General features: G+C 41.9%; 1 protein-coding gene across 8 annotated transcripts in view; it reads left to right on the plus strand.

Moving 5' to 3' along the window:
• RUNX1T1 (RUNX1 partner transcriptional co-repressor 1) overlaps nucleotides 1-24,938 on the plus strand; it is a 139,054-nt gene that overhangs the window by 60,688 nt on the left and 53,428 nt on the right. For 4 of the 8 annotated variants that reach the window (XM_032468052.1, XM_032468053.1, XM_032468054.1 and 1 more), the window contains 2 exons: nucleotides 19,555-19,692; nucleotides 21,741-21,982. In XM_032468052.1, the coding sequence (XP_032323943.1) occupies nucleotides 19,555-19,692; nucleotides 21,741-21,982 (380 nt within the window). Of the gene's footprint in view, nucleotides 1-15,621; nucleotides 15,643-17,673; nucleotides 17,764-19,554; nucleotides 19,693-21,740; nucleotides 21,983-24,938 lie in introns of those variants that run through there. The other 4 variants (XM_032468057.1, XM_032468050.1, XM_032468051.1 and 1 more) reach the window with 2 other exon arrangements.

The following is a 24,938-nucleotide window of genomic DNA, read 5'->3' on the forward strand; positions in this document are numbered from 1 at the left end:
TTAACCCTCCCTTTGTGTTTCTGGTTCATGACACCTCCCTATTTCTTTCCTTGCTGGTTTCATAACTGGTTCACAGTCTGTTGTTGACCCTTTGAAAGTTAGAATTCCATCTTAACAGATGTGTTAGTGCCAGACACTGTCCTGGGGCTGCAATACAGCAGGGCCCTGGGGTGGGAGCCCGCTGAACTCCAAGTGTCTAAAGGAATTTTGAGTCTTCCAAGTATTGTGAAGGAAGCAAAAGGGCAGGAAAACCTGCTTGCGATGGGATAGCCAGGGGACGGATGGATGCCCTGAGGAGGTGACGTTGATGTTGAGATAGCAAAGGTAGAAATGAGCGGACGATTCCTAGAGGGGAGAAGGGACATGGTAACTTCCTAGTATTTCTCATATTCGTAAGTAGAACTTCATAGACGTGGGGTTGTATCTGTTGGTACAAAGCTGCCTGGAACTCTCTGATACTATCACGTCCTTCCCACTGACTCTTCGTTGGTCCCTGAAAGCCCTCTGTAAGACTTCTACATACCAGTTTATCCTTCAAATGAAGGTAGAGAAGGGTCGTGTTTGTTCGTCGTTGAAGGACATTGCCTGGAAATGCAGCTGAGATGCAGGGTGGGGCAGAAGGGAGGACCCAGGTCACGATGTATCCCTGACCCTCAACCCCAACCCCAACCTCTGCGTTTCCTCTCCCCTCGCCCTCTACTCAGGTCATTCTGATGCACAAAATGAGGGAAAGCGTGTGTGTGTGTGTGTGTGTATGAAGCCGCCATGACGAGCCACCACCATGACGTGAGTTAGCTTCAGTGATTACTGCACCTTTAGTCCCAGAAGTAGACATTTGGGACAGACATGAAGCTCCGGACTCTGGGCCCAGGCGGGTGTCACAATTCGCTGTCGTTAGCTCAGGGGTAGGGTAAGAGTTCCAGAGTTCTCCTGGGTGAGGACTGGCAGCAGGTTCTGAAAGGAAGAAGAACCTAGGAGAACAGGGAGACACTGAAGATAAACTTTGCTGACTTCAGAATTTTGCTCTGAGTCAGGCTAAGCAGACAAAACACACGGTCTCCCAGGGCAAAAGCTAGTGTTTTCTTGCAAACCTGAGCTTGTGCAAGTAAATGATTCTTCTGCAGAGGAAGACTTTGAAGACTACCTGAAATGGTTTATTGGGCTCCGGTAACTTCCCTGAGATATCCTGGGCAGTGCTTTTTAGAAGGGAAAGACATTTGAAAGCACTGGGTTTGACCCCCTCAAAGCAGGGGTCCCAGCATTTTTTTCTTGCCGCTGCTCAAAAACAATGACGTTCATGGTCACAGTGGACAGCTGTGGTGGTGGTTGCCATGTGCCAAAAAGTCTACCCCTTTGCTTTTTAAGAAAGTAGTAGTAGCGATGTCGTAGGGATGAGTTTGGACATATCCGAATTTGAGTTATTGTTAGTAATAAGTTCATCATAATGTGAATCTTGATTGAGAACAGCTTCCTTTGTATTTAGACATTTATTACTTTTGTGATTAATTTATTTGACACACAGTGTCAAGAAGGTTGTGCTTTTGAAAATGATCTTATGGATCTCCAGCAAGCAACATTTTTCATCTGTACATGGACTGCTCTTTGTGCTTGCCCATCAATGTTTGCTCTGAGTTCCCCCCATAATAATTCCTCATGAGCTCTGAGAAGACATCTCTAGTGCCATATGAAATATGAATGATTCCTAGTAAGTGGATGGGAATTTAATAACATATTTACCAACATTTAAAGTATATGTATATACAGATGAGGCTACATTAAGGAATTATTAACTTGGAATTTATTTATGTGTTTACTTGTGGCACATCCTTGGAACTTAAGGTGGTGTGTGTTGTAAAAATGTGTCATTTAAACTGTAGCTAGACAGAATTTTACAGTTCTGGGTTTCCCAGGGGTCTTCTTGAGATTAAATGGTATGTTTGCTTTTAAAGTATCTTGAAATATGGGAAATTAGGCTTACTTAGATAAATTGGAATATACACCTACAGTTATTTCTTTGGTAAATAGAACTTGAGCTTCTGTCCTTAGGGGATATTTATTAGCAATTAATTAATTAGGGCACTTTCTCTGAATTACTTTATTAATTTAAATGAGGTCATGGGCCTCCATGAAAAATTGTATTATGCAAAATATCAACTGAGGCAGAGACTATTAAGAAAAGGTAGATGGGAAATTAAGGCAACTGAGCAGAATTTATAGACTCGATCATTTTACATATTGACCATATTAAGTCAAGGAGAAATGTCCATTTAAACACGTACCTTCAGTTCCCATTTGGTGTGTAAATATTATTATATGTAGAGAATTTGCTAATATAATTCATAGGCAGTCCAGACGCGCCTTTGGGAACCCTTCTAGAAAGCTTAGCTTTTTAGTGAAACTGCTGTACGTGGAGGGCTCTGTTATGTCATGTGGTGCTCCTGCAACGCTGTATAAAGACCTTGATCATTTACTTGCGGGTTTTGCTCTCATGGTATGTGGCTGCTCTTGGATTCTGCCCCACCAAGTGATCTGTAAGTCTGTTCCTTTTTGTCTGTGCTGTGTGTGGACTTCCTGAAACGGCATTCATTCCTTTACTCAGTAGACACTGGTGCTAGGCTCCGGCGGCCGATTGGGGTGCTGGGGCGAATAAGGCACGTTTGCTGCCTTTGTGACACAGTCAAGGGATTTTATGTGCTATGGCCCCCATGGAGACCCTCCCGATCCTTCCCCTCCCGCTTTTGGTTGTCTTGGATCCCAATTTTCACTCCTTCAATCCAAAGCTGGGCAGCCTTGGTAGAGTTCCAAGTAGAACGAAGTGTGTTCTTCCCTTAATTTTTTTCACAGATAGTTTCAGTCCTAGAAAAATCTAGGCTTGCTGTATTTCATCTAAATTGATGTTAAGGCCGGTGGTTCTTTTACAAATCTCCCAAAAAAGGTGCTGCCATGGAGCATGGCGTGATGCTTCCATTCCAAGGTTTTATAGTGCTCATCCCAGTTAAAGAGATGTTATAGAGGGGTCTTAGAATTGTTTAAATACAGTTAAAATAAGCAAAAAACTGAAAGAAAAAAAAAAGGCTTCTCATGACATGACTGACAATATATTTGAAATCTACCTCATTGTGAACCACTGATTTAAGAGAGAGCCACTCTAAATATTCTGATACAGATCATTTATACACACATCCTTCTGGATTTTACCTGTACCCACAAATACAGACACATCCATCCATCTATAACTGTCTTAAAATAGTTAAAATTGTTTGTTTGTTTAAACAGCATATAGCTTTGTAACCATTTCTCCCACTTGGTATATTGTAAGATCTTTCCATGTAAATATACACATCGTCACATTCCACTGTGTGGCTCTATTAGAACAGAATTGCCAAATGCCCACTGCTGGACAATTCGGTTATTTCCAGTCTTCCTCGTTATAAACATCTTTGTACAGTTGCTATTATTTGTTTAGTATAATTTCCAAAGAGTGGAATTGATACGTTAAAGGACATGTCTAATTTAGAGGCAATTGATACATATTACCTAATTGTCCTACAAGAAAATTTGTATAGTTTTACGAAAATGTAATAGTTAAAGTTCTAGTTTGTAATTAATGTCATATTAATAATAATAATTAATATATTACCATTTAAAAAATCTATCAGTCTGTTAGGTGAAAAAATGTATGTTATGTTAATAATAATAATAAAAATTACTAATGAGGTTGAAACTTTTTCTCCATAGGGATATAGATCATTCATATTTCTTTTGTGCATTTCCTATTTCTACTCTTCTTTTATAACCTTTTTTTTGTTGGGCTTTTTGACTTCTAATTATTGATTTGATGCAGCTCTTTATGTATTAAGGATATCAATCCATTGTAACATAACAAATATCTGTTACCTGGGTGCCTTTTACTTTGATTTCTTTTTTTTACTGTATTCAAATTTACTAATAACTGTCATTATTGTTTCTGTCTTTCTTATCAAAGTTAGACTCTCTTTCCCAATCCTAAAATAAACAAGAATGTACCTATATGTTTAGTATTTTTTTTTATATATTCAAGTTTTTATTCATAGAGAAATGAATGACTTTGTATATGAGACAGAGGTTTACTTTTTTTCCAAATTGTTGTCTAGTAGTTCCAAAGAAATTTTATTGAATTGCCTTCTCTTTTTCTCACCAATATTAGAAGTAATTTTAATCATATACTGAATTCTTTGATGTACATTAACTTCTAAGTTTTTATTTTTTATTTTGTTTCTTTTTAAATTTTTATTTTGCTGTGTTGGGTATTTCTGTACTGGTAGCACATTGTTCAAATTATTGCTTTATGCTGCATTTTAACAAATATTAGCTAAATTTCCTCATTTTACTTCATTTTCAGAGTTTTTCTAGCTATTTTCATTTTTATTTTAACTTGACTTTTAGAACATTTGTAAAATTCTGGAAAAAGTTTCATTGCTATTTTAGTTGGGATTGCTTCATATCTAGTGATTACAGTATATACCAAATGGGAGTAGTATGGATGTCTTGATAATTTAATTTTTCAAAAACTAGTTTAGTACAACAAGCTATTTAAGGATCTGCTATGTGCAAGATCCATGTTTGCAGGTTGGAACTGCAGAGTTAAGAATCTTTCTTGTCCCTGACCAATTTTTATAATTGTAGAAGGATTTTAAGTAGATATATATTATGGAAGGATTATGAGAAGATTTTTTTTCAGATTCATATTTTAGAAATACTGCTCTGGAAGCAAAGAAGAGAAGATTTGAGCAGAGCGGGACTAGAGGTAGAGAAAACCATTCACAGGCGCTGTGGGTTCTGGATCTTGCAGGGGTGAGAGGTTAACTGAGGGTGGGTCCTGAAGGCATCGGGAAGGGGGTGGACTGGACGCGGGGAATGGACTAGCCCGGGAAGGAGGGTGCTGCAGAGGGAGGAGTCTTGGATGACTGTGGCCTCTCAGGACTGGTCCGTTGGGTAGACAGTGATGCTGTCCCAGAGACTGAAATGCAGGAGGGGGCACAGATCTCCTAAGAAAGATGTTAGATTTGGTCTTAAATACAGCTGTTGATGGGCCGTCTGGGTTAGAGTTAAGCAAGCAAGTAGTTAGATAACTCATCTGGTTCCCAGGAGAGGGTCTTTCTCTGGAGGACCTGGCAGGCCTGCCTCGGAGAGCAGAAGGGTTGGAGCCAGTTCCTGAGAAGAGAAGGTGAGGCCCTGGTGCTCAGGAGGGGCCAGGGCCCCAGAGAATTCAGTGGAACTCCTAGCAGTGAGTAGAAGAATGATTCTACAGGAGGAAAGAAAGAAGCAGTGGATGGATGCATCAGAAAGCGCTGAGGGCTCAAGTAAGATAAGGAGTGGACGTTCGCTTTTGGATTAACTGCAGAAGAGTTTCCTTTGCTGGAGTGGTTTGGGTGGAACGGTGTTGGTGGAGCCACGGTGCAGAGGAAGTTAAGTGTAAATATGAGAGATAAGTTCCATTATCATCACCATTATTTTATTATTTCTGTCGTTGAAGAGATTTTGAAATCCCTTTTAAGGGGAATAAGGAATCCGGTCGCTTTGCTCCACTTGTACCTCCAAATCTGTATTTTTAAATAGAAAATCCCTTCATCCACCGTTTACTTGTGCTGGGTTCCCGGCAGTGTGATGAATTCTGGGACCGAGTTCATGCACGTTACCGAATCCTGTGCTCCCTGCCGTTGTGGAGCGTCTTCCTGTCGGTAGGGAATCTTAGACACACAAGTAATTGTGTAATTATTTAAAATGACCATAAGCCCTGCAAGGAGCAGTTAGATGGTACCCGGGGGTGGGGGAGGGGCCAGCAACACCTTTGAAGGTAAAGCTGAGCTGAGGTGGGTTTTCTATGCTGAAAGGCCCTGAGGTGGGGTGGAACTTGAAACGGATTAAACCAGTGAGACCAGAGATAAGACAGGAGAGGTAGGCAGAGAGACTAAGTCCGTCTGGGTTCCAGGTCCCTTAGAGGGTTTTGGGCTTTATCCTGAGAGTGACGGTTAACCACTAAGAAACTCTTCAGAGTGGTAACTTGATCTGACCCGTAGACTGTAAAGGGTGGGATGTTCCTTTGCTCTGACTGGCCTTCTCCCTGCTGTGGAGCAGTACCTGGTTCTCTGTAGATGGCACAGATGGTTCTGAGCAAACGCAGTTGTACAGATGAGAACTTTGGTGTCTGACAAGATTATTCCATCTGTTGTATGGTAAACAGGTTGCAGGGGGTGGGGGGTGAGAAGTTGTGAAGATCAGCTCCTGAAAAAGTCCAAGTGAGCAATGGTAGGGCGTGAGGGGGTGGGGATGGAGGTGACGGAGATGGGGGAGCACATTTAGGAGGGAGAGTAAATTGATTTTGGCACATGTGGGAGAGGAAGGTGTTCAGGGTGTTATATATATATGAGCAGAGTGTTGCTGGGAGTGCTGTAAGTCACCAAGACATCACTGAACTCACCCCAAATGACTTTGCTTTTTGATGTTGCCATGTGGATTCCTCCTTACTCAAGGTTTATCTTATTTTGTTACTATGCTCTGTGCATTTGATATAGATTTTTTTTTTCCCCAAACACCTTTTGGGGGGGAGGTTGTTTTTAGTTTTTTTGGGGGCGGTAATTAGGTTTATGTTTATTTAATTATTATTATTTTAATGGAGGTACTGAGGATTGAACCCAGGACCTCATGCATGCTAAGCATGTGCTCTACCTCTTGAGCTATACCCACCCCCCAACCTGGCATAGACTTTTAAAATGTCTCTCGACCCTCTCCTGTTCTCCATCCTTAGGACCACTTCCACGCTGGATGCTGCATCGTTTCTTGCCTAGGCTGCTGCTATTCATCCCTCTTGTCTTTCTCCCCCTTTTTATTTTCTGCTCTCTCTCTGTACCTATAATACAGAAATGAGCATATTGTTCAGCTGCCTACAAACCCTCAGTGCTTTTCCAGTGTCTACATTGTGAAGTCTGCCCTAGCAGTACTGGTTGCTTTGTAAGAGTCCATTCAATTGAATTCAACAGATACTCATTTGAGCCGCTGCTGTTTGCTTGTCTGGGATTTAGTTACAGGTGCGTACTCCGCGCACCTGACAGCTTTCTGCCTAGATTCGCTGACTCTCGTCTGGATAACCATCACTGACCACGCCCTGTGTGTGCTACCATTTTTCTGCGGCAGCTCTCGGAGCTGGCTCTGTACCTTCTTGGTCGTTGGCAAATAAGATAAATCTTGATAGAGTCAAAATTTTGTGTACTTGATGATTGTCGAAGGTTTGGCTCGCTACCTGATGGGGCTTCACCTTCTGGAATAGTCTGCAGTTCGGCAGTAGCATGTTGCATAGACGCTTTCATTCAGTTTAAGGGCTTTTGGTGATGCCAGTGCCTTTCTCTGCCCTTCGCACAAGCTGGGGTTACTTTTCTGTGTATTCAGGTGATGCGGTTTTTCCTTAGCATTTTTTTTTTCAACATGATACATGTGTCGTCTATGATTGGCAGATATAATGCTGATGTAATCTCTCTGTATTTCAAAAAAATTCCAAAGTAACAAAAGAATTTTATACACCATGCAAGTCAGGTTACAGTTGGGCACAGGAGACCACTTCATTTTTCAGAGTGAGCAGAAACATGTCTGCAAACATTTTTTGAGGTAGTTGCCCTTCAACTGTGAGTCCTGGTCCCGGTCTTGAAGCCCCAGGAGGTGAAGTTCACCACTCAGGGGGGCTGGGGTTCTCACAGCCGCAGGGACGAGGCTCCAGTCAGGGTCCTGAGTATTTCTATCACAGTCATTCAGCAAATGTTTTGGCTGGTTGCCTGTGCCAGGGGTTTCCAGCTTGTCATGCTTAAACAAGAGGTCCCTTTTTTTTCCAAAGGAAACTTAAAAATAGATTAATATGTAACTATCCTGGTTAAAAGTGCAGTAGTTAGACCTCAGGCTGCAGTAGTTAGACCTCCAGGAAGTGGTTATTATTATTATTATTATTATTATTTTTAGGTTTTTTTTGGGGGAGAGGAGAGGTAATTAAGTTTACTCACTTATTTACATTTTTTTTAGAGGAGGTACTGGGGATTGAACCCAGGACCTCGTGTGTGCTAAGCATGTGCTCTACCACTTTGAGCCATACCCTCCCCAACAGGGAGCAGTTATCAGACTCAGAAGCAGAATCACTGGAGTAAAGGTGATAACACATGTGGGAGGGATGACATTTCTGTGAGACAGAGGACATTTCTAGGGAGCTTATGCTACAAGTGATGCCTGGAGTCTACCAGCATTCACATGACCAGCATCCCTTTCCACCCTTTTTGAAATTAATAATTTATTTTTTCTAGTGAGAACCATCATTTGGGTACTTGTTAATGTTTATAGTACTTTCTCTTGGTGGTTTGCAGGTCATCTTTGTCGAAAAATGAGCGGTTGGTTAAACTGTTTCTGGTTTTCACCCTGTTTAAGTGCGCGTGTGCTCTCAGCATGAACCCTGTCATGCTTTGCCCCCGCGCAGGTAACCTGGGAGGTACTAGTTTGTCTCTGGTTGTTTTGTCAGAAATGAGCTATGCTTTCTTCCTTGATTACTCTCCCCATTCATTCAGCACCTCTTTATCCAGTGTCTGCATTTCAGGCGCTCTTCTAAATGTTGTGGAAGCTGGAGGTAACAAAACAGGTGGAAATCTCTGTGCTCACCAAGCTGACACTGGTTGGGGAAGCATTCAAAAACAAGAGACAGGTGTCCAGTACTCGCTACTTAAGTGCTACCGAGGAAGGGAAGGGCGATTCATTGTCCCCATACAGAGATGACCCAGGCAGTTTTGAAGTTTTGTTTCTAGAAATCGTGACAGGTTAGTAGGGATTTACCTCATTCTTTTGCCCGTCTTCCATCTTAACTCAAGTTCACGCTCCTTAAAGGGCTGAGGCGGTGCTTCAGGCTGGCGTCCCTGTTCCCCGACCAGCTGCTGACGGGCTCTTTCTGGGACTGAGCCCTCGGCCTCGTTCCCATTAGCCTGGGTACCCAGGGCTTACCCGTTACCTGGACCGAGCATGACTTCTCCCGCTTCCTCAGAACTCACTTGTCTTAGCCACTGGGTTTCAAACTTTTGTTTTTCCTACCTCTTAACCATCAAAGGTTATTAACCGTCATATGTAGAAGCTCAACCTGTGGGTGAGGCCAAAGGCACTCCTTCCCCCCCGTCCCCACACTTTCAAGCTGCATTGTCCCTCCATGGGCTTTCAGCCTGGCGGCCATCAGCCGCAGCTGTGCAGCCGTGTCACCATGGCTGTCGGGCACTTGGATGGGGCTAGTGGGACTGAGGAACTAAATTTTAAATTTTATTTAATTTTAATTAATTAAAATTTAAATGGTCACATTAACATTTAAATTAATTAAAATTTAATGGTACAGTGGTGTTGGAAGATGAATTCTAGTTGAATGCTAACTCCTAACTTAATATTTATACTGAATGTGTCTTTTTCAGTTTTCCAGATCATGTATAAAATAAGATTTGTGTGGGGAGGGTAATAGCTCAATGGTAGAGCGTGTGCTTAGCATGCACAAGGTCCTGGGTTCAATCCCCAGTACCTCCACTAAAAAAAAAAAATTGGGATTGGCAGATGCAACTACTACTATGTACAGAATAGATAAACAACAAGGTCCTACTATATAGCACAGGGAACTATATTCAGTGGCTTGTAGTAACCTATAGTGAAAAAGAATATGAATAAGAATACACACACACACACACACACAAACGTATATATATAGCTGAGTGACTATGCTGTACACCAGAAACTAATACCACATTTTAAATCAACTGTACTTCAATTAAAAAAAAATTTAGAAAAAAAGTAACACAAATAAAGTAAAATAACATTTGTTTTAGATGATAACAAACTCTGAAAAGTCTTAGGGTAAGTTCTAGCTTGTAACCTCAGACAAATAATCCAGCACCCCTGGTTCTCAGTTCCTTCTCATAAGGTAGTCAAATTTGTACCTTTTCATAATGAGACTTAAAATGTGGTTGGGGACGCAGGGCATCTGGTACAGGGCCTGGTGCCTGCCTTTAGGTGGCTTATCCTAAGGTTTTTTTCTTTTCTTTTCTTTTAATTTTGCTTGTAAAGATAAAACATGCTCATTGCAGAACACTTAAATGAAAAAAACTTAAAAGAATCTCTATACCACCATCCATAGACAAGCAACAGAAAAAACTTGTAGAATGTGGAAAAAAATTATTTTGGGTTCATAGTATGTTTTTCTTTTGTTTTGAATGCACATGTGCATGACGTGTGACCACCCTGATAGGCTGTATATAGGTCATATGTGTATAAAATGCCTTACAAAGTCTTTTCTAATATAAAAGGGTTTGGGAAATATGTGGTGATTACTGAAAGACATTTTAAAACTGGTGAATTCAGCAATCCACTAGTTTTTTTTTTTTTTTTAAGATTTATCTTCAGTAATTTAATGTTTTCAGAATGTAGAAATTCTTTTAGGATGGAAAAAAGATGTAGATGATTCTATCTTGAGTTAAATCCGTCACGTCGCTTGACAGTTCTAGAGTCTCAAAGTTGTGACCATAGGCAATGCCTTATTGTTACCTGAAGGCTGGGTTCACCTCTTGGTGGGTGATGAGCCAAAAGACACAGCTAAGCCAGAGACCCGGAGAAGGGAGGGCTTATTACTGGCAGCAAGTCGGGAGACTGCCAGGGACCTTTCCTAAGGCAGTGGCTCCGCAGGAGCAGCAGTGGAGAAGTTTGTAAGCTAAGGATGCACGCCTGTTCTCAGAGGGGCTCGAGCAGAGGAGAATTCAGCAGAGACTGGGGCAGCGCTGACAGAGTCAGAGCCTTAGTTGATTGAAGTCGGGAGGGTCAGAGAGGGTCAGCATCATCTTTCCGTAGGTTCTGGGGACTTTGCACTTGGTCACCATCCTCCACCAGCTCCAGGATGCTCATCAGAGTGGGACGCATATCCCCCGAGGAGGAGGGATGAGGGTACTTTTTTATCACTGAGCTATTGCTTCTTGACTGCCTTTCCTCTGTTTCTGCATTCCTTTGTTCCCTTAAGATCAGTAATTACTGAGACCTGTTCAAGGGCAAGCATGGTGGCCAGGCTTAGATCACAACATGGCTTAGGCCAGAAATGGCTTCTCGTATGTCAAAAGGCACATCCGGTTCTTTTCCTCCCAGGACCCTGCACCCTATATCTGCCTACAGTGTGACCTTATAGCATTGTGTATTCACTTAGAATATTAAGTTTGTATTAAATTTATTGAGCGTCTTCTATATGTCAGGCACTGAGCAAACTGCTGGGGATATAAAAATAAATAACATGTCATCATTGCCCTAAGTAAGGTATGATCTAGTGAGAGAGACTGACCTTGGTTCTAAATACAGTGTGATCAGAGCCATAAGATGGATCTAGAGAGCATAATAGGGAAATGTGGGGTGGTCTGGGACAGCCGGGCCAGGCAGGGTTGTGAGCACGTGTTCCTGGCTGACATTTCACTCGAATGGAGTTTTAAGGGAAGGATGGACTTAGCCAGGCCATGGTGGGGTGAAGAATATTCTAGGAAAAGGATGCAGCGCAGTGGAAGCCTGAGTGACCCAGGGGCATTTGGAGAGCCAGTCACTCAGTAAAGAGTTCAGAGGTGGGGTGTGGACGGGAGCCAGGTGAGTCACAGAGGTCTTTCTGTGCCCTACTGAGGCTCATGGACTTGATGCTTAACATTATAAAAGGTCCTTGGATGTGATTTGGAGAATGGACCAGAGGTGAACTGTCAGGTCAGGGAGTCTGTTCAGTGGGTTGCTGGTGAGGCAGGTGAGAGATGATTGTTGTAGACACAACGGCGGCTGGTTGGTGATGGGCCAGTGAGCTGCTGATGTGGGTTGGTGAGAGAATTTACCGGAGATGAAGGATGAGACTAGGAGTTTGTTAGGGGTATGCTGCCGTAGACAACAGCGGGCTGCACAGAAGAGAGATGTCTGCGTGAGCCCCGAGGGCCGATTGCTGGGGTGTTTTATAAGGTCGGGTCACAAGGTGCCTGATCGGCTTGTGCACAAAGTCTCTGATTGGTGGTAGGTGAGGTAAGAGGTTTGGGGTCCATGAAAGGCAGCGGGGTTTGTGACTGATAAGGTGGGCAGCCTGAGCGCTGGTGAGGTTGGCATTCCCTAGGGCTATTAGTTTGTTAGAGCAAGCACCCCTAGTGAAGAGTGTGCTTTCTTTGTTGAGGGATCGCAGACAGACATCTGAGAGCCCAGAAATGGGGGCCGTTGGACTCTGAAGGACGTCAGTGGGCCCCACGATGGTGGGTGATGAGGGCTTGAATTCGGGCTGTTGAAATGAGTAGCACCCTGGATAATCGGCTTTAGAACTTGGAAGGGATTTTAGGGTTAGAGTTATCGACTGGAGCCATCCGCATAATGGCCCTGACGTGACTGTCACCGCACAAATAAAGTCTGAGGAGGAGGTGTAGAGTGAAGGTTTGAAGAGAAACATCAGAGCGGAAATAGCAGTAGTTATCACAGAGCGGGAGGAAGGTGAGCCTTGAAAAGAGACTGAGAAGGAGCACCAGGAAGGCCCGGGAAAAATCAGGGGATGTCAGACGCCTGGAATCCTGGGGACGAGGTGTCAAGGAGGAAGAAGTGGTGAAGATGCTGCAAAGACGCCAGATCAAGGGTACAAATGTTTCTTGGATTCGCCATAAAGAGACAATGGAGAAGAGTGTCCGTGGGAGTTAGGGAGATACACTGATGCTGCAAGCCAGGGTCATTTTAGTCAGGAGTCTTCAGTCTCAGCTGAAAAGTCAACTCGAATTAGGTTTTAGGCCAAAAAGGGGCTGAGTAACTAGGATGTTTGAAGATCCAAACTGTAAGAATTTGAGAGGGTCCAGTAGAACGAGGAACTTTCAGATCCTTTTCAGGAGAATCTCTTGCCACTTCTTTGTTTCTTTCTGCCTGTTACTTGCCTTCTTCTCACCGCAGTCCTGCTGTCTAGACTTGGAGGGCAGATGTTCACCTCTGTATTGGGGTCGTTTTTCCTTTCTTTGATTCTGAAGATTAAAAACCTTGGGGGGAGTGGCTGAGATTGCCCACGTTGGACCAAGTGCTGTGCCTCGGCCAGCTGCTGGGATCTTGGGGATGAGAGCATGAGAGAACACGGCGGCTCCCAAGGAAGTTATGAGAGTAGAGGGCGTGGAGGTCCTGGTATGTGGAGGGAAGCTTTCTAGGCAGACAGTCTTTTTTGTTTGTTTGTTTTTGTTTTGTTTTTTTAAGAGCAGTTTCAGGTTCACAGCAGAATTGAGCAGAAAACACAGAGTTCGCACAGAGCCCTCCCCACCCACACACATATACTGCCCTACCCCCAACATCCCTCATCAGTGTGGCACATTTGGTACAATCGATGAACCAACATGGACACATTATTATCAACCAAAGTCCACAGTTTACATGAGGGTTCACTCTTGATGTTATACCTTCTATGGGGTTTTGACAAATGCGTAATGACATGTAGCCACCACCATGGCATTATACAGAATGATTTCATTGCCCTAAAAATCCCTTGTGCTCCATCTATTCATTCCTCCCTCCCTCCCTCTCCTCAAACCCCTGGAAACCATGATCTTTTTGTTGTTTCTGTAGCTGTTAGGCAGACAGTCTTGTAGGTGTCCACTCCAAGTACACGTAAGTGGAATGGGAAATAGGAAGGTGAGTGTAGATTACCCTTTCAGGAACCTTGGCTGTGACAGTGAGTGTTTTGTTGGTAACTAAATAGGGACAGTTGGACATTGGTAAGGTTATTTTATAACCAAATCATTGATGGAGATTTACTAATGATTCAAAATGCATTTGAAAACAAGAGATAGATGTTACTTTTAATGTTTATGGGGAGAAAATTTCTGTGCAGATGTATTCTTATGTACAAAGAAATTTTTAAAACAGAGGAAGTCTGGTTATAATCACCAATTCCAAAATAATTTTATTTGTGGTCACTTTATTGCAGATCTGTTTTCTCTGGATAGTCTCCTGTGTTTGAGATGATCTTAAGCCATATCTGTAGAAAGAAACCAGGCATATTAGAGTTTGCAAAAGATCCTTGAGGTCATGTGTTCCAAGACACTTAGACTCCAAAGAGGTGAAGGAATCACAGATACAACAGTGCCTTTCAGAAGAAGAGGGGCTGTTGTCTCCTTGGGTTTCTGTTTAGAGAGTGAGGAAGTCTTTCCTAGAACCTTCTTCCATAGCCCTCCCTTCATGACCCACTGTCCAGAATTGGAGCACAACATGCTTCTGAAACCTGTTGCTGGAAAAAGGAAAGTGGTAACCTCATTCATGTGAAACAAGAAGGATCTGCCCCCGAGAACCGTGCACCTGAGGAAAGTCGGGGCTCCCCAGCGGGGAAGGCAGGGGAAGGGCTGTGAGTAGGGGCCCTGCAGGGTCTGCGGCTTGAGGTACGGTCAAGAGCTCGCCATTTATTTGTATTTTATCCTGTGGTCAGTGAGACACTCCCAAAGGTTTTAAATCAGGGAATAGATCAGGTCAGGTTTGTGTTTCAGAAATAATCATCTTCATAAAACAGCTGTGATCAGACATGAGGTAGCAGGTCATTCTTACCCTAGCCTGAAACGCACAAAAGTTGGCTGCAGAGTTGAATTGATGGTGGGGTTTCCAGTATCTTCCCATATTACCTGCATTCCGGTCTCTTGTCATATATTTATATGCTGTCGATCGTTCTGTGTGTGTCTTTGGCCATGAAATTAGGGTTGGTGATATCCTTGGATTAGCTGTAATCCGGGAAGTGGGTTTGTAAAAAGTCAGGAGTGTAATCATCCTTCTTATAACCTTGATTATGTTTATTTTTTAAATACCTTCATCAGGATGCATTTTTAAAAATTGCTGTCAAGTTGCTTACTGTTTTTACTGATTGGGGTGTTGGGGTGTGTGACACACGTACACGTATACAACTGTTGTACAGATGGGCTGTGGTAAATGCTGAAAGGGGGGTGGGGGGAGCCTGATGTGGTTGGCACCTGGGCAGCTGGGGAGAGCCATAGGAGTGTGTGGGGTCTGTAAAGGGCAGTGAGTAATGGACATGATGGGACAGGTTCTTTGAGATAAAGGAAAGAGCAACATGAAAAAGAAAAGCAAAAAAGCCAAGGAGTAACACCAAGGTGCCCTGTATGGATAGAACATAGACTTGGGGGAAAGACATTGGAAATAAAGCCATGAACGGATCACGGAGAGGAAGGCTGAAGAGAATGGAGCTCACACGTGCTGGACCTCATAGGACAGGCACTGTGCCCGGGTCCTGATGAGGGAGACAGCTGTATCCCCGTTTCTATGAGGGTCTGAGGCTCAGGAGAACCAACTTGCCTGACTGCTCATTGCCAACAGTTGGGAGTCTACATTTGCAACCAAGTCTGTCTTAACTTGAGAGTTCTGTTATGTGCTAAATATCCCTCCCACTGTCTCGCTACATCCTGCTTAACATGTTAGCATCTGACTTTTATTCTCAGGCATTGTTGATGGGTTCTGAGCGGGAATGAACCCCTCCAGAGGTGTTTATCGGGGAGATGAGGTGGTGGCCTTGTGGAGGCTGGATGGCTAACGACACTGGAGGCACTAAATGACTCTGCTGTCAGAACCATGTTTTCCAGAGAACTGAAGGTCAGATTCTGTACCCAGTTTTGTTCCTTCCTGGCTGCCTTTCCACTAACAGGACATTGGTTCCACTTGGACTTAGTCCTCTTTTCGTGCCTACCTTCTTGCTTCCTTAACCAACAACTTATTCAAATAAGACTAACTCTGGACTGACTACTAACTGACCAAGAAGTTCCTCAATCCGTAACCTCGGACGCAAAGATGTTTCTTCTATTAAAATTGACATGATGAACTCTGATAGAAAATGTTGTATCGTTCGTTATGCCAGTACCGAACTCTTGTCTTTTTACACCAGTCATCTCCAGAAGGTAAACAGGGAAAATGTCGAGTGCTTGTTCTTTATTCTTTAAAAACACAGCTGGAACTGTTTGAACTAACTGAAAGTAAAAATAAGTTCCATGGCAGATTATGCCGTATCTTTTCTTTGCACGTTAAAAATAAAAGAAAGAAAGAAAGAAAAGGAAATGGAAAACATACCATACTTCTAGAAGGCCCTGCCATTGAATTGGATATTGGAATGGTATCGGTGGTGTATTTATATCTGCCGCATTTTCTCCCACACATCAGCCATCTTTGGCACACATGTGTTGGATATTTGCCATGTGAGTTGAAAAGTTACACATAGCGAAGATCTCGTTGAGAAGTGTTGGTGAATCATTTTGGTAGAAATAATGTCAGTTCTTTTAATTATACATATCTTACTGATCTGCCAGAGGTGAGTTTTCTTTTTTCTTTTACCATTTTGTGTCAGTCTTTCAATAAATGTCAGCATTTCCCTACAGCAACTAAAAATAGAAATTACATAAAGACTAGTGTAATTTTCATGAACTTAAAAAAATTACATAAGAAATATTATAACTTAATGTTGGTTTTACTCCATCTTCTAATTTGAAATGGAGTGAAATGCTTCTATGGTTAAATCATAGCTCGTTTGCTGTAAAAGTTTCAAGAATATATATTTCAAAATATGTGTGTTTTTTTTTTTAAATAATACAAAACAAATGCAGCAGAACTCAGCATACTTGAAACACGTTTTCTGAATTTATCGTAAATCTCTACCCCAGAAGGTTTTTGTGTGTATGGCTTAGGCCTGGCTGGTTATTTCACCGTCTATCTCAATCCTGGATTGATTGCACTGAACAGCACAGAATGAATCACATATGGTCCCACTTTGTCCAAGTTTGTAAGACCTCTGGGTTGGAACTCCATTTGATCAGAGCGAAGCTAACTATCGCAGAAATTTGGCTAAGGTCAAAATCATATGTATATATATTCCAGTTAGAATGTGTGTATTCCTGTTGGAAGTAGTGGTGTTTTGCTGTTCGTTGACTCAATGGTTATTGCTTCTAAAATACTGATGATATTTCATCTCCCTTTTATAATGATTGTTGTTGTTATTAAATTCTGGATAGGAATCACGTTACCTATGTGGACTATGACAGGTATTCAAAATGTATTCAGATAAAATTTATGAATATATCAAAAATCTTTCTAAAACTGGACAGAAGGAGATCGAAATACAAAGCTTACCTTAAAAGAACTGGAAGAGGAAACCCATTGTCACCTTTATAGTTTCTTATTCTCTCTTTTTTTTTCTCTGTGGGCTATTTTAAAAAGAGTAAAGTGGATTTAAGATAGATTTTCAAGCTTAGGTATTACCCCCAAAATACATCAAGGTGAGTGGGGTGGAGCCTCTGGCCTCCAAGGCCCCGCTTTTAGGGGTAGGTGAAGGTGTCCAGGCTAACTTTCTGCCTCTTCAGACCCCTTTGCTCCCTGCTTTGAGCTTTTCCCTCTTTCTGATCTTTCCCTTATTGCTTTATTTATTTATTTTTGGCCAGCCCCCCCCCCTCCCCCCGGGCAACCACGTGCTTGGGATCTGTGTGTCTGGACTGCCTTCTCTAACAGTTCAGCCTGAGTGTCAGCAGAATGAAAACCAGATGGACCAGCAGTTTCCCACTGTTATCTCCCAGTCGACTCTGGCAGGGCCCCCTCTAGCCCTCCTTCCTTGGCATGACAGAAATATTTGCCTTTATTTAGGGAGACTCGGATTCGCTGCCCTTACCTCTTCCCTGAGCTGCAACACAAGCGGAAAGCTATTTATTCCCCTTGTGGCTGAGGTGGGGCGAGGTGAGTAGACCATGCACCGAATTTAACCTCTTGAAGAAGTCGTTTTAAACCTGCCTAACTTCTGTATTTTTCTAGAATAAGTGATTTACTGATAACCGGTTGTTAAATGCTCTGGGATAGCAATACGAAGACAGATTTTTAATAGTAAGTTATAGGCAGAGATGCTCTTCCTGTGTGTCTTACCATCACCTCACTCGGAACTCTTACTGTGGGGCCCGTCCCTGCTCCTGGGCCAGCAGCAGACTGACGCCGCCCTGATGCTGTTAACGCGATCATCATTCAGAATGTTCTTACGGAATGATGGTTACTTTCAGTCTCTTCCTGTATCTTCCCTAATAAGATACCAACGTTATTTTGACTTTCAGTTGTTGTGTTTGGTTGCAACCCAAGTCTTATAAAATTGCTTTAAATAAAGGTGAGGTAGATTTAGAATGGTCATAGTAATAATTTGGGCTTTTCATTTTCTTTTAATAAGTGACTTGAGTAATTTTGAGGGTTTTTTTTTTTTTTTTCACTGTGGTGTTCATAATATTTTAAAAGATCGATCCTTTATTACTAGTCTCTGTTTCTTTACTTTTCAAAAAGTCCAAATGAGAGATACCTTTGCCTAAGGCTGCAAGAGGTGCCTCAAAAACATTTTTGGGGTGTGCTTGTGTATATGTGTACACGTTTGTAGAAATTTAGATCTAAAGAAAGTAAAAAGCTTTCTTTTCTTTTCTTTTTTTTCTTTTTTTTTTTTTTTACTGGCAGTCTGTTTCTTTGAGTAGATTAGACTGAGAAAAGAAAAGCTGAAAGTTCCAAGGGAAAAATATACTTAGTCTATAACAGTCCTGAAGTGCAAATGTTCATTATTGGGTAATCAGGAAGTTTTTCTCAAACTGTCACACAGTCATGAAAAAATATTAGGAGGGTCTTGAGTTCCTTTTAGTTCTCATTTTGAGTACTTCTCCACTTTTTTTTAAGGGGGGGGGTAATTGGATTTATTTATCTTTAGAGGAGGTACTGGCGATTGAACCCAGGACCTCGTGCGTGCTAAGCATGCGCTCTACCACTCGAGCTGTACTCTGCCCACCTGCTTCTCCATTCTTTGCCATTAATTGAAGTCTTGGTGTCATATTTTCAAAAGTGATGGCTCATAAACTCACAGATTCTAAGTAAATAATAACTTCACTTCATTGTGTGACATTTGGCATTTATGTAGTGGTGATTTTTCAAACAGGTCAGAAAAAAAGGGAAGTAAGAGGTATATCCAGGAGACATAGCCTGTTTCGTCTGTTAGGCTGGAAAACTCAGCATGGAAAGGGGATGGCAGGTGTTACAAACAGTCATTGCAAAACACCGGCTCCTACCACCATCCCACCTGCATAACAGAGCTTCAGATTGTGTTATTTCTGAGCTTTCTGAGGGGTTCATCCCCCCCTCCACTTCCTCATCTATTTTTTGCCTTTTGCTAATGTTGGCTTCAGCTTCAAGGGAAGTTGTGCTGTTGCATATAACACCACCACGGTAGCATCTGCCCAAGCCAGAAATAACAATAGGATGTAAAATTAACCTGTTAGAAATGAGGTCCTGCCATCTGTGCTGCACCTTCTTAAGTGAGGTTTGGATGATAAAGTCCTGATTTAAGCATCAGTAGATAAGCCTGTTTTACTGATAGAAGATGTTGGATTTCTTCTGTTGCCTGGCTTGTAAAAGAGATGAACCCCATTTATAAAACTGATGTGCTTAAAAAAAAAAACATCTGAGGTGCTTAAGGAGTGAAATAATGTTGATCACGGTGGCGTCCTCCAGATCGGACTGAGAAGCACTCCACGATGCCAGACTCACCTGTGGATGTGAAGACCCCGTCCAGGCTGACTCCTCCCACGATGCCACCTCCCCCGACGACTCAAGGAGCTCCCAGAACCAGTTCATTTACACCAACAACATGTGAGTTGACATTTCTGCATTTCCTGTTTCCATTTTAAAGGTCAAGTTAAAAAGTTTTATTCCTTCAAATAAAAATGAAAGAAGAGTAAGATCCAGCATGACTGTATTAGTCAGAAACGAAGGACGTCGCCCCTTCCAGCCCCCCCACCAAAATGATTTGTTTGCCACTGAAGAGGTATTGGGGCAGACGTATCACATCTTAGGTATAATTTATATGACTCGGTGTTTGCCTGCCTGTTCATTATTGTTTCAGAGTTGTGCTCTGTTGTGACTTTGGCATGTGAACACTGCACTTGGTCCGCAACTTCAGTCATTACCACTCTAACTTCTCCTTGCTTTAGTTTGTTCATTTTTGCTTGGAACATGTTAACATGCTCTAATTATCTCCAGGTGACTTCTGATCTCAATCCCATTTTCTTCCATTATTTACAAATAATGTTAAAGTCTAACATCCTTAAGGTAAAAGGGGGGGATCGTTCTATGCAACAGTTGCATACAGAAAACTTTCTGAAGTAAGGAGCATCATTCTTGTCTTAAAACCTGCCAGACGTTTTTAAACCTTTATTCCATTCTAGCTTTGTCTCAGGCCTTAAATTCTGAATCAATGGAGTGTATTGCTCTTTGTGTCAACCGAGGAAAGGATGGAAGGTTCTGACAGAATACTAACTTCCTCTCTTTCCTGTATTTTCCAGTAAGGGTAGCAGATAGCATTGGGTTGCTTGTTTGTTTCATTTTTTTTTTTTTCTTTTTATCAATCTGAAAGTCCTGGTTAAAGTATAATCGAAGACCTGTGAAACTAATAAACGCTATCAGTTGCAGACAACACTGCTTACAGACCACGTGCCATGAATCTATGTATGAATGAAAAGTAACTAACAGGCAAAAATAGATCCATGGGGTTATAAGCAACAGGCAAAATACGCATGGAAAGCTAGTTATGCAGTGTTACACTGCCATTTAAAAGACCTTTCGAAATGTGTGAGGAGCTGCATGGTGCACAACCGTGCCAAGTTGTAACCCTGTCTTCTTGTATTTGGTGTGTTGTCACCCAAAGCTGCAGTGATAGGCACATGCCTCCTGTGAGAAGTCCTAGGGAGACGCCATTTCTTGGCGGGATGCTGTGGTGCTCATCTGGGACAAGAGACCACTTTACAATCTTGAAACTTTTAAAAAATAATGCAGTACTTAAAACATTTTCAGAATATTGTTGGAGGTAGTGTATCAAATTTACATAAAAATGATTAGATTATTTGATAAAGATCTAACATGATACAGTCAACATTTTCTTTAGTGAGACGTGCGTAATTTTTTCTGGCTTAATTCTTACGGATTCTCACCTTAACATTAAAAATTTTATCAGATGAATTTACTAAATTACCACCAATCCGTGCTATTAGTTGGAGTGAGATCTCCCCTTTTGATTTCTTGAAATAACTCCTTGATAATTACCATATCCGTTTTGGCTTCTTATATAAAATTTGTGTTTTCCCTTACAAAGTGGTTAAGAAATATGAGGGGGAGAAAATAGCCTTCTAATTGGGTGGTATAAGGTTAAAACTTGAAAGTCCCATTTCTATAAACACAGCTGTCAGTTGTGTGTACAAACCATGATTAAAAATGTCCAGCGATAAATTTAGTCTCCACCAAATGTACACTTACTCCAGGGGAGCAGTTTGGAAAGGCATAGTCCTGTTGTCCTGATGTAAGCCCGCAACACAAGGCTGACGTCCCAAACGCTGTCTGTTCTGGGTTTGAAACGGTTCAGGTGGCTGGCGTGTGTGCGCCTGGGGCATGGCTGCGCCTGGCTTACTCCCATTTGCCACCAGCTTCTGTGCAGAGTATCCGCCCATGAGGAGCCCTCCCATTTAGTTAGGGAGGATCGGAGTCCTCGGGAATCCCGTGAAGTCTAAAGCATCTCACCAGGTAGACCCAACTGCGTGTAAGTCACAGAGCCCACCAGACTGGAAGCGAAGGAGACTAGCTGGGATTTCCTGGTGCGGTGTTCTCTGTAAGTTCATTTCTTCTTTCTGATTTTGCGCCCTGGACAGTAACTAATGGCACGAGCCACTCGCCCACAGCCTTGAATGGTGCCCCCTCGCCGCCCAATGGCTTTAGCAACGGGCCTTCGTCTTCGTCCTCGTCTTCTCTGGCCAACCAGCAGCTGCCCCCGGCCTGCGGCGCCCGGCAGCTCAGCAAGCTGAAGCGGTTCCTCACCACCTTGCAGCAGTTTGGCAACGACATCTCGCCAGAGATCGGAGAGAGGGTCCGCACCCTCGTGCTGGGACTGGTGGTAAGCACCCGGAAACCGGCCCTCTGCGGGGGCTGGGGAGGCCGTGTTGGGGGGGCGTCAGGATGCAGCCTCCCTTCTCACAGCTGTTCTGTCCTGGCAGTTTCTGCACATGGGAGACTGCATGCAGCTCTGACAGTTCTGTCGTAGCAAGGGTTTCAATTCTGCATTCGGTGTTGACCCCACCATGATTTCTTTTACTGTTTGACTGATGAAGATATGGTTATAAACTTGTTGTTGTTGTGTTATCTTGGCCATCAGTGTGTATAAAATTTAATAAGTATATCCTCCCGGCATGGCTAGCATCTTCCAACAATGACAGAATGTTTTTGTTATGTTAATGATTTGCTTCATGTAATTGGGTGCTTATTGTAGCTTAGTTGCTTTGGGGGACTTTTATTATCAGCCTAGATGAGCAGTCATTTATAGGAAGGAACACATAATTCTTTTATGTTTTCGTTTTTAAGGCTAATAACATTAAAAAAATGTAAGATATACATGACATAAAATTTACCATCTTAACCTCTTACGAGCATGCAGTTCAGCAACACTTAAGTATATCCGCACTGTTGTGCAGCCATCATTACTGTTCGTCCCAGGACATTTTCATCACCTCAGGCTGAAGTGTTACCCATCAAACAGTATTACCTTGGTTTCTCCACCCACCCCCGATCCCTGGTAACCATTGTTTTTTTAAGAAACAGTTTTCTTCTATAGGTAGAATTACTAAAATCATTAATTTGAGAATAGAAGTGTTGATTTTGGCACATTATACTACATTCTGTACATTGTCACACTGGAAATTAGAACTTTTTTTTTGCAGTCTAAATCATTTTTACATGTACAATGATTTTTCTATATAAGCAGAGGATTTTCATTTAGGAAGGTGATTTTCCCATAGCACACTGAGTCAGAGAGAAGCTATGAGTCATGTATTCAGGCCTTTCATGATCTAGGCTTACAGAGGAACTGAAATTCAGATGATGGACGCAGTTCCTTTTTTCCTGATACAGAACTTTTTTTTTTTTTTTTAAATGGACTTGGATGGGCCACACCATATCAGTTGTGTTTCACAAAAGAAGTTTTCCTGGTGAGAGTCTAGTGCAGTATATATGCTTCAAATCACAGAATCTCACGTGTGACAGATTTTGCAGTTCAACTTTTAACCCTTCCCTCCCTCGCCTCCACACTTGAAGAGCAAAAAGCCTTGCCCATTTCCCACAGTTCGTCAGCCTCGCTTCGTGCGGTCCAGGACGGGCGGTGGTTGTGACAGAAGTGTGTCAGTGTGCTGCAGTTACTTCTGGCAGTCTCTAATCTTTTCCTTTTTATTCATTCCTGAGTTTTGTGCAAAGTGTTTTCAACTCATACAAAGTTACATCAACCAACCACAAAGGAAATCCAAAGTAGTAATTGTATCAAATGAGTGGCCAATATGTTGTTACTAGTAAAAAAATTTTTTTTTTTGTAAACTGCTTTATAAATTTATGTTTTTTAATAATGGTTTCTATAATTTCAAGTGCAGAAAAAATTTAGTTGCTTTAAGTTGACTTTTTTTTTTTCCCCCACATATTAAGTGGCAGATACTTGAGGGCAATATTTTAAGATACTTATCTAAAGACTTTCTGGAGATAAGTTAGGGAAAGGTAGAAGTTAGTAGTGCTTTGCATATCTTAGGTGGGTAGTGCACATTTGTCAAATGATGCATGAAGAGAGAATGAATTTTGTTTGAGCATTTGACTGCAAGCTTTTACACATGTCATTTTATTTATACACATTTTGCATGTGGGGAAACTGAGGTTTACAAAAGAAAAATATATGAGGCCATCCAACTGGTAGTGACAGGCCTACGATTTGAACTCAGGTTCATAATGACTCACATTATGCTGTTATTTAGATGGACTTAAGGCAGACTGGTATGTCTTTAAACACAGCTGGTGTGGCTTGAGAAAGTGAGCCACAGAAACAAAAATGAGAGGCAAAAAAAATGGACTCTCTCATCTCTGTTGCTGCATATAGGAAGTTAGTGTTTTTTCATAGCTCATGGAAAGATGTTTTGAGTTTGGGGATGTAAAAAACTTAGAACTTGGTGCCTGCATACTTCATCATAAAAGAAAAGGAACTTGCATAAAAAAGTCTGTGGAACAATATTCTAATGGTGTCAAGTCACGAATGTCCCAATTTTGTCAGATGTGAAGATAATTGAAGGGTTGAGGAAGTTGAGACTGAAGTTTACAGTTGTGATTCTTAGGGACCAAGGAAAATGTACCAAAGTGGTTAGTTGACTCAACACCTTACAATAGGTTGGTTGTCTACTAAGTAGATGCTTTTAAAATGCACGTTACCTCTTAGTTTTTTAAGGAACCTCCATACTGTTCTCCATAGTGGCTGCACCAGTTTACATTCCCACCAACAGTAAAAGGGTTCCCTTTTCTCCACACCCTTTCCAGGATTTATTGTTTGTAGATTTTTTTAATAATGGCCATTCTGACTGGCATGAGGTGATAACCTCATTGTAATTTTGATTTGTGTTTCTCTAATAATTAGTGATATTTAGCATCTTTTCATGTGCCTGTTGGCCATCTGTGTGTAGTTACCATATGATCTTGCAAACCCGCTCCTAGGCATATATCCAGAGAAAACGCTAATTCGACAAGATACATACACCCCAGTGTTCAAAATATCACTGTTTACAATAGCCAAGACATGGAAGCAATCTAAATGGATGGATAAAAAAGATGTGGTATATGGACAATGCAATACTACTCCACCATGAAAAAGAATGGAATGATGCCATATGCAACAACATGGATGGACCTAGAGATTACCATCCTAAGTGAAGTCATACAGAGAAAGACAAATATCCTGTGATATATATCACTTACATCACTTATGTGTGGAATCTAAAAACAAAAGTGATACAAATGAACTTATTTATAAAACAGAAAGAGACTCATGGAGA

Source organism: Camelus ferus, chromosome 25, assembly GCF_009834535.1.
Source record: "Camelus ferus isolate YT-003-E chromosome 25, BCGSAC_Cfer_1.0, whole genome shotgun sequence".
NCBI lineage: Eukaryota > Metazoa > Chordata > Mammalia > Artiodactyla > Camelidae > Camelus > Camelus ferus.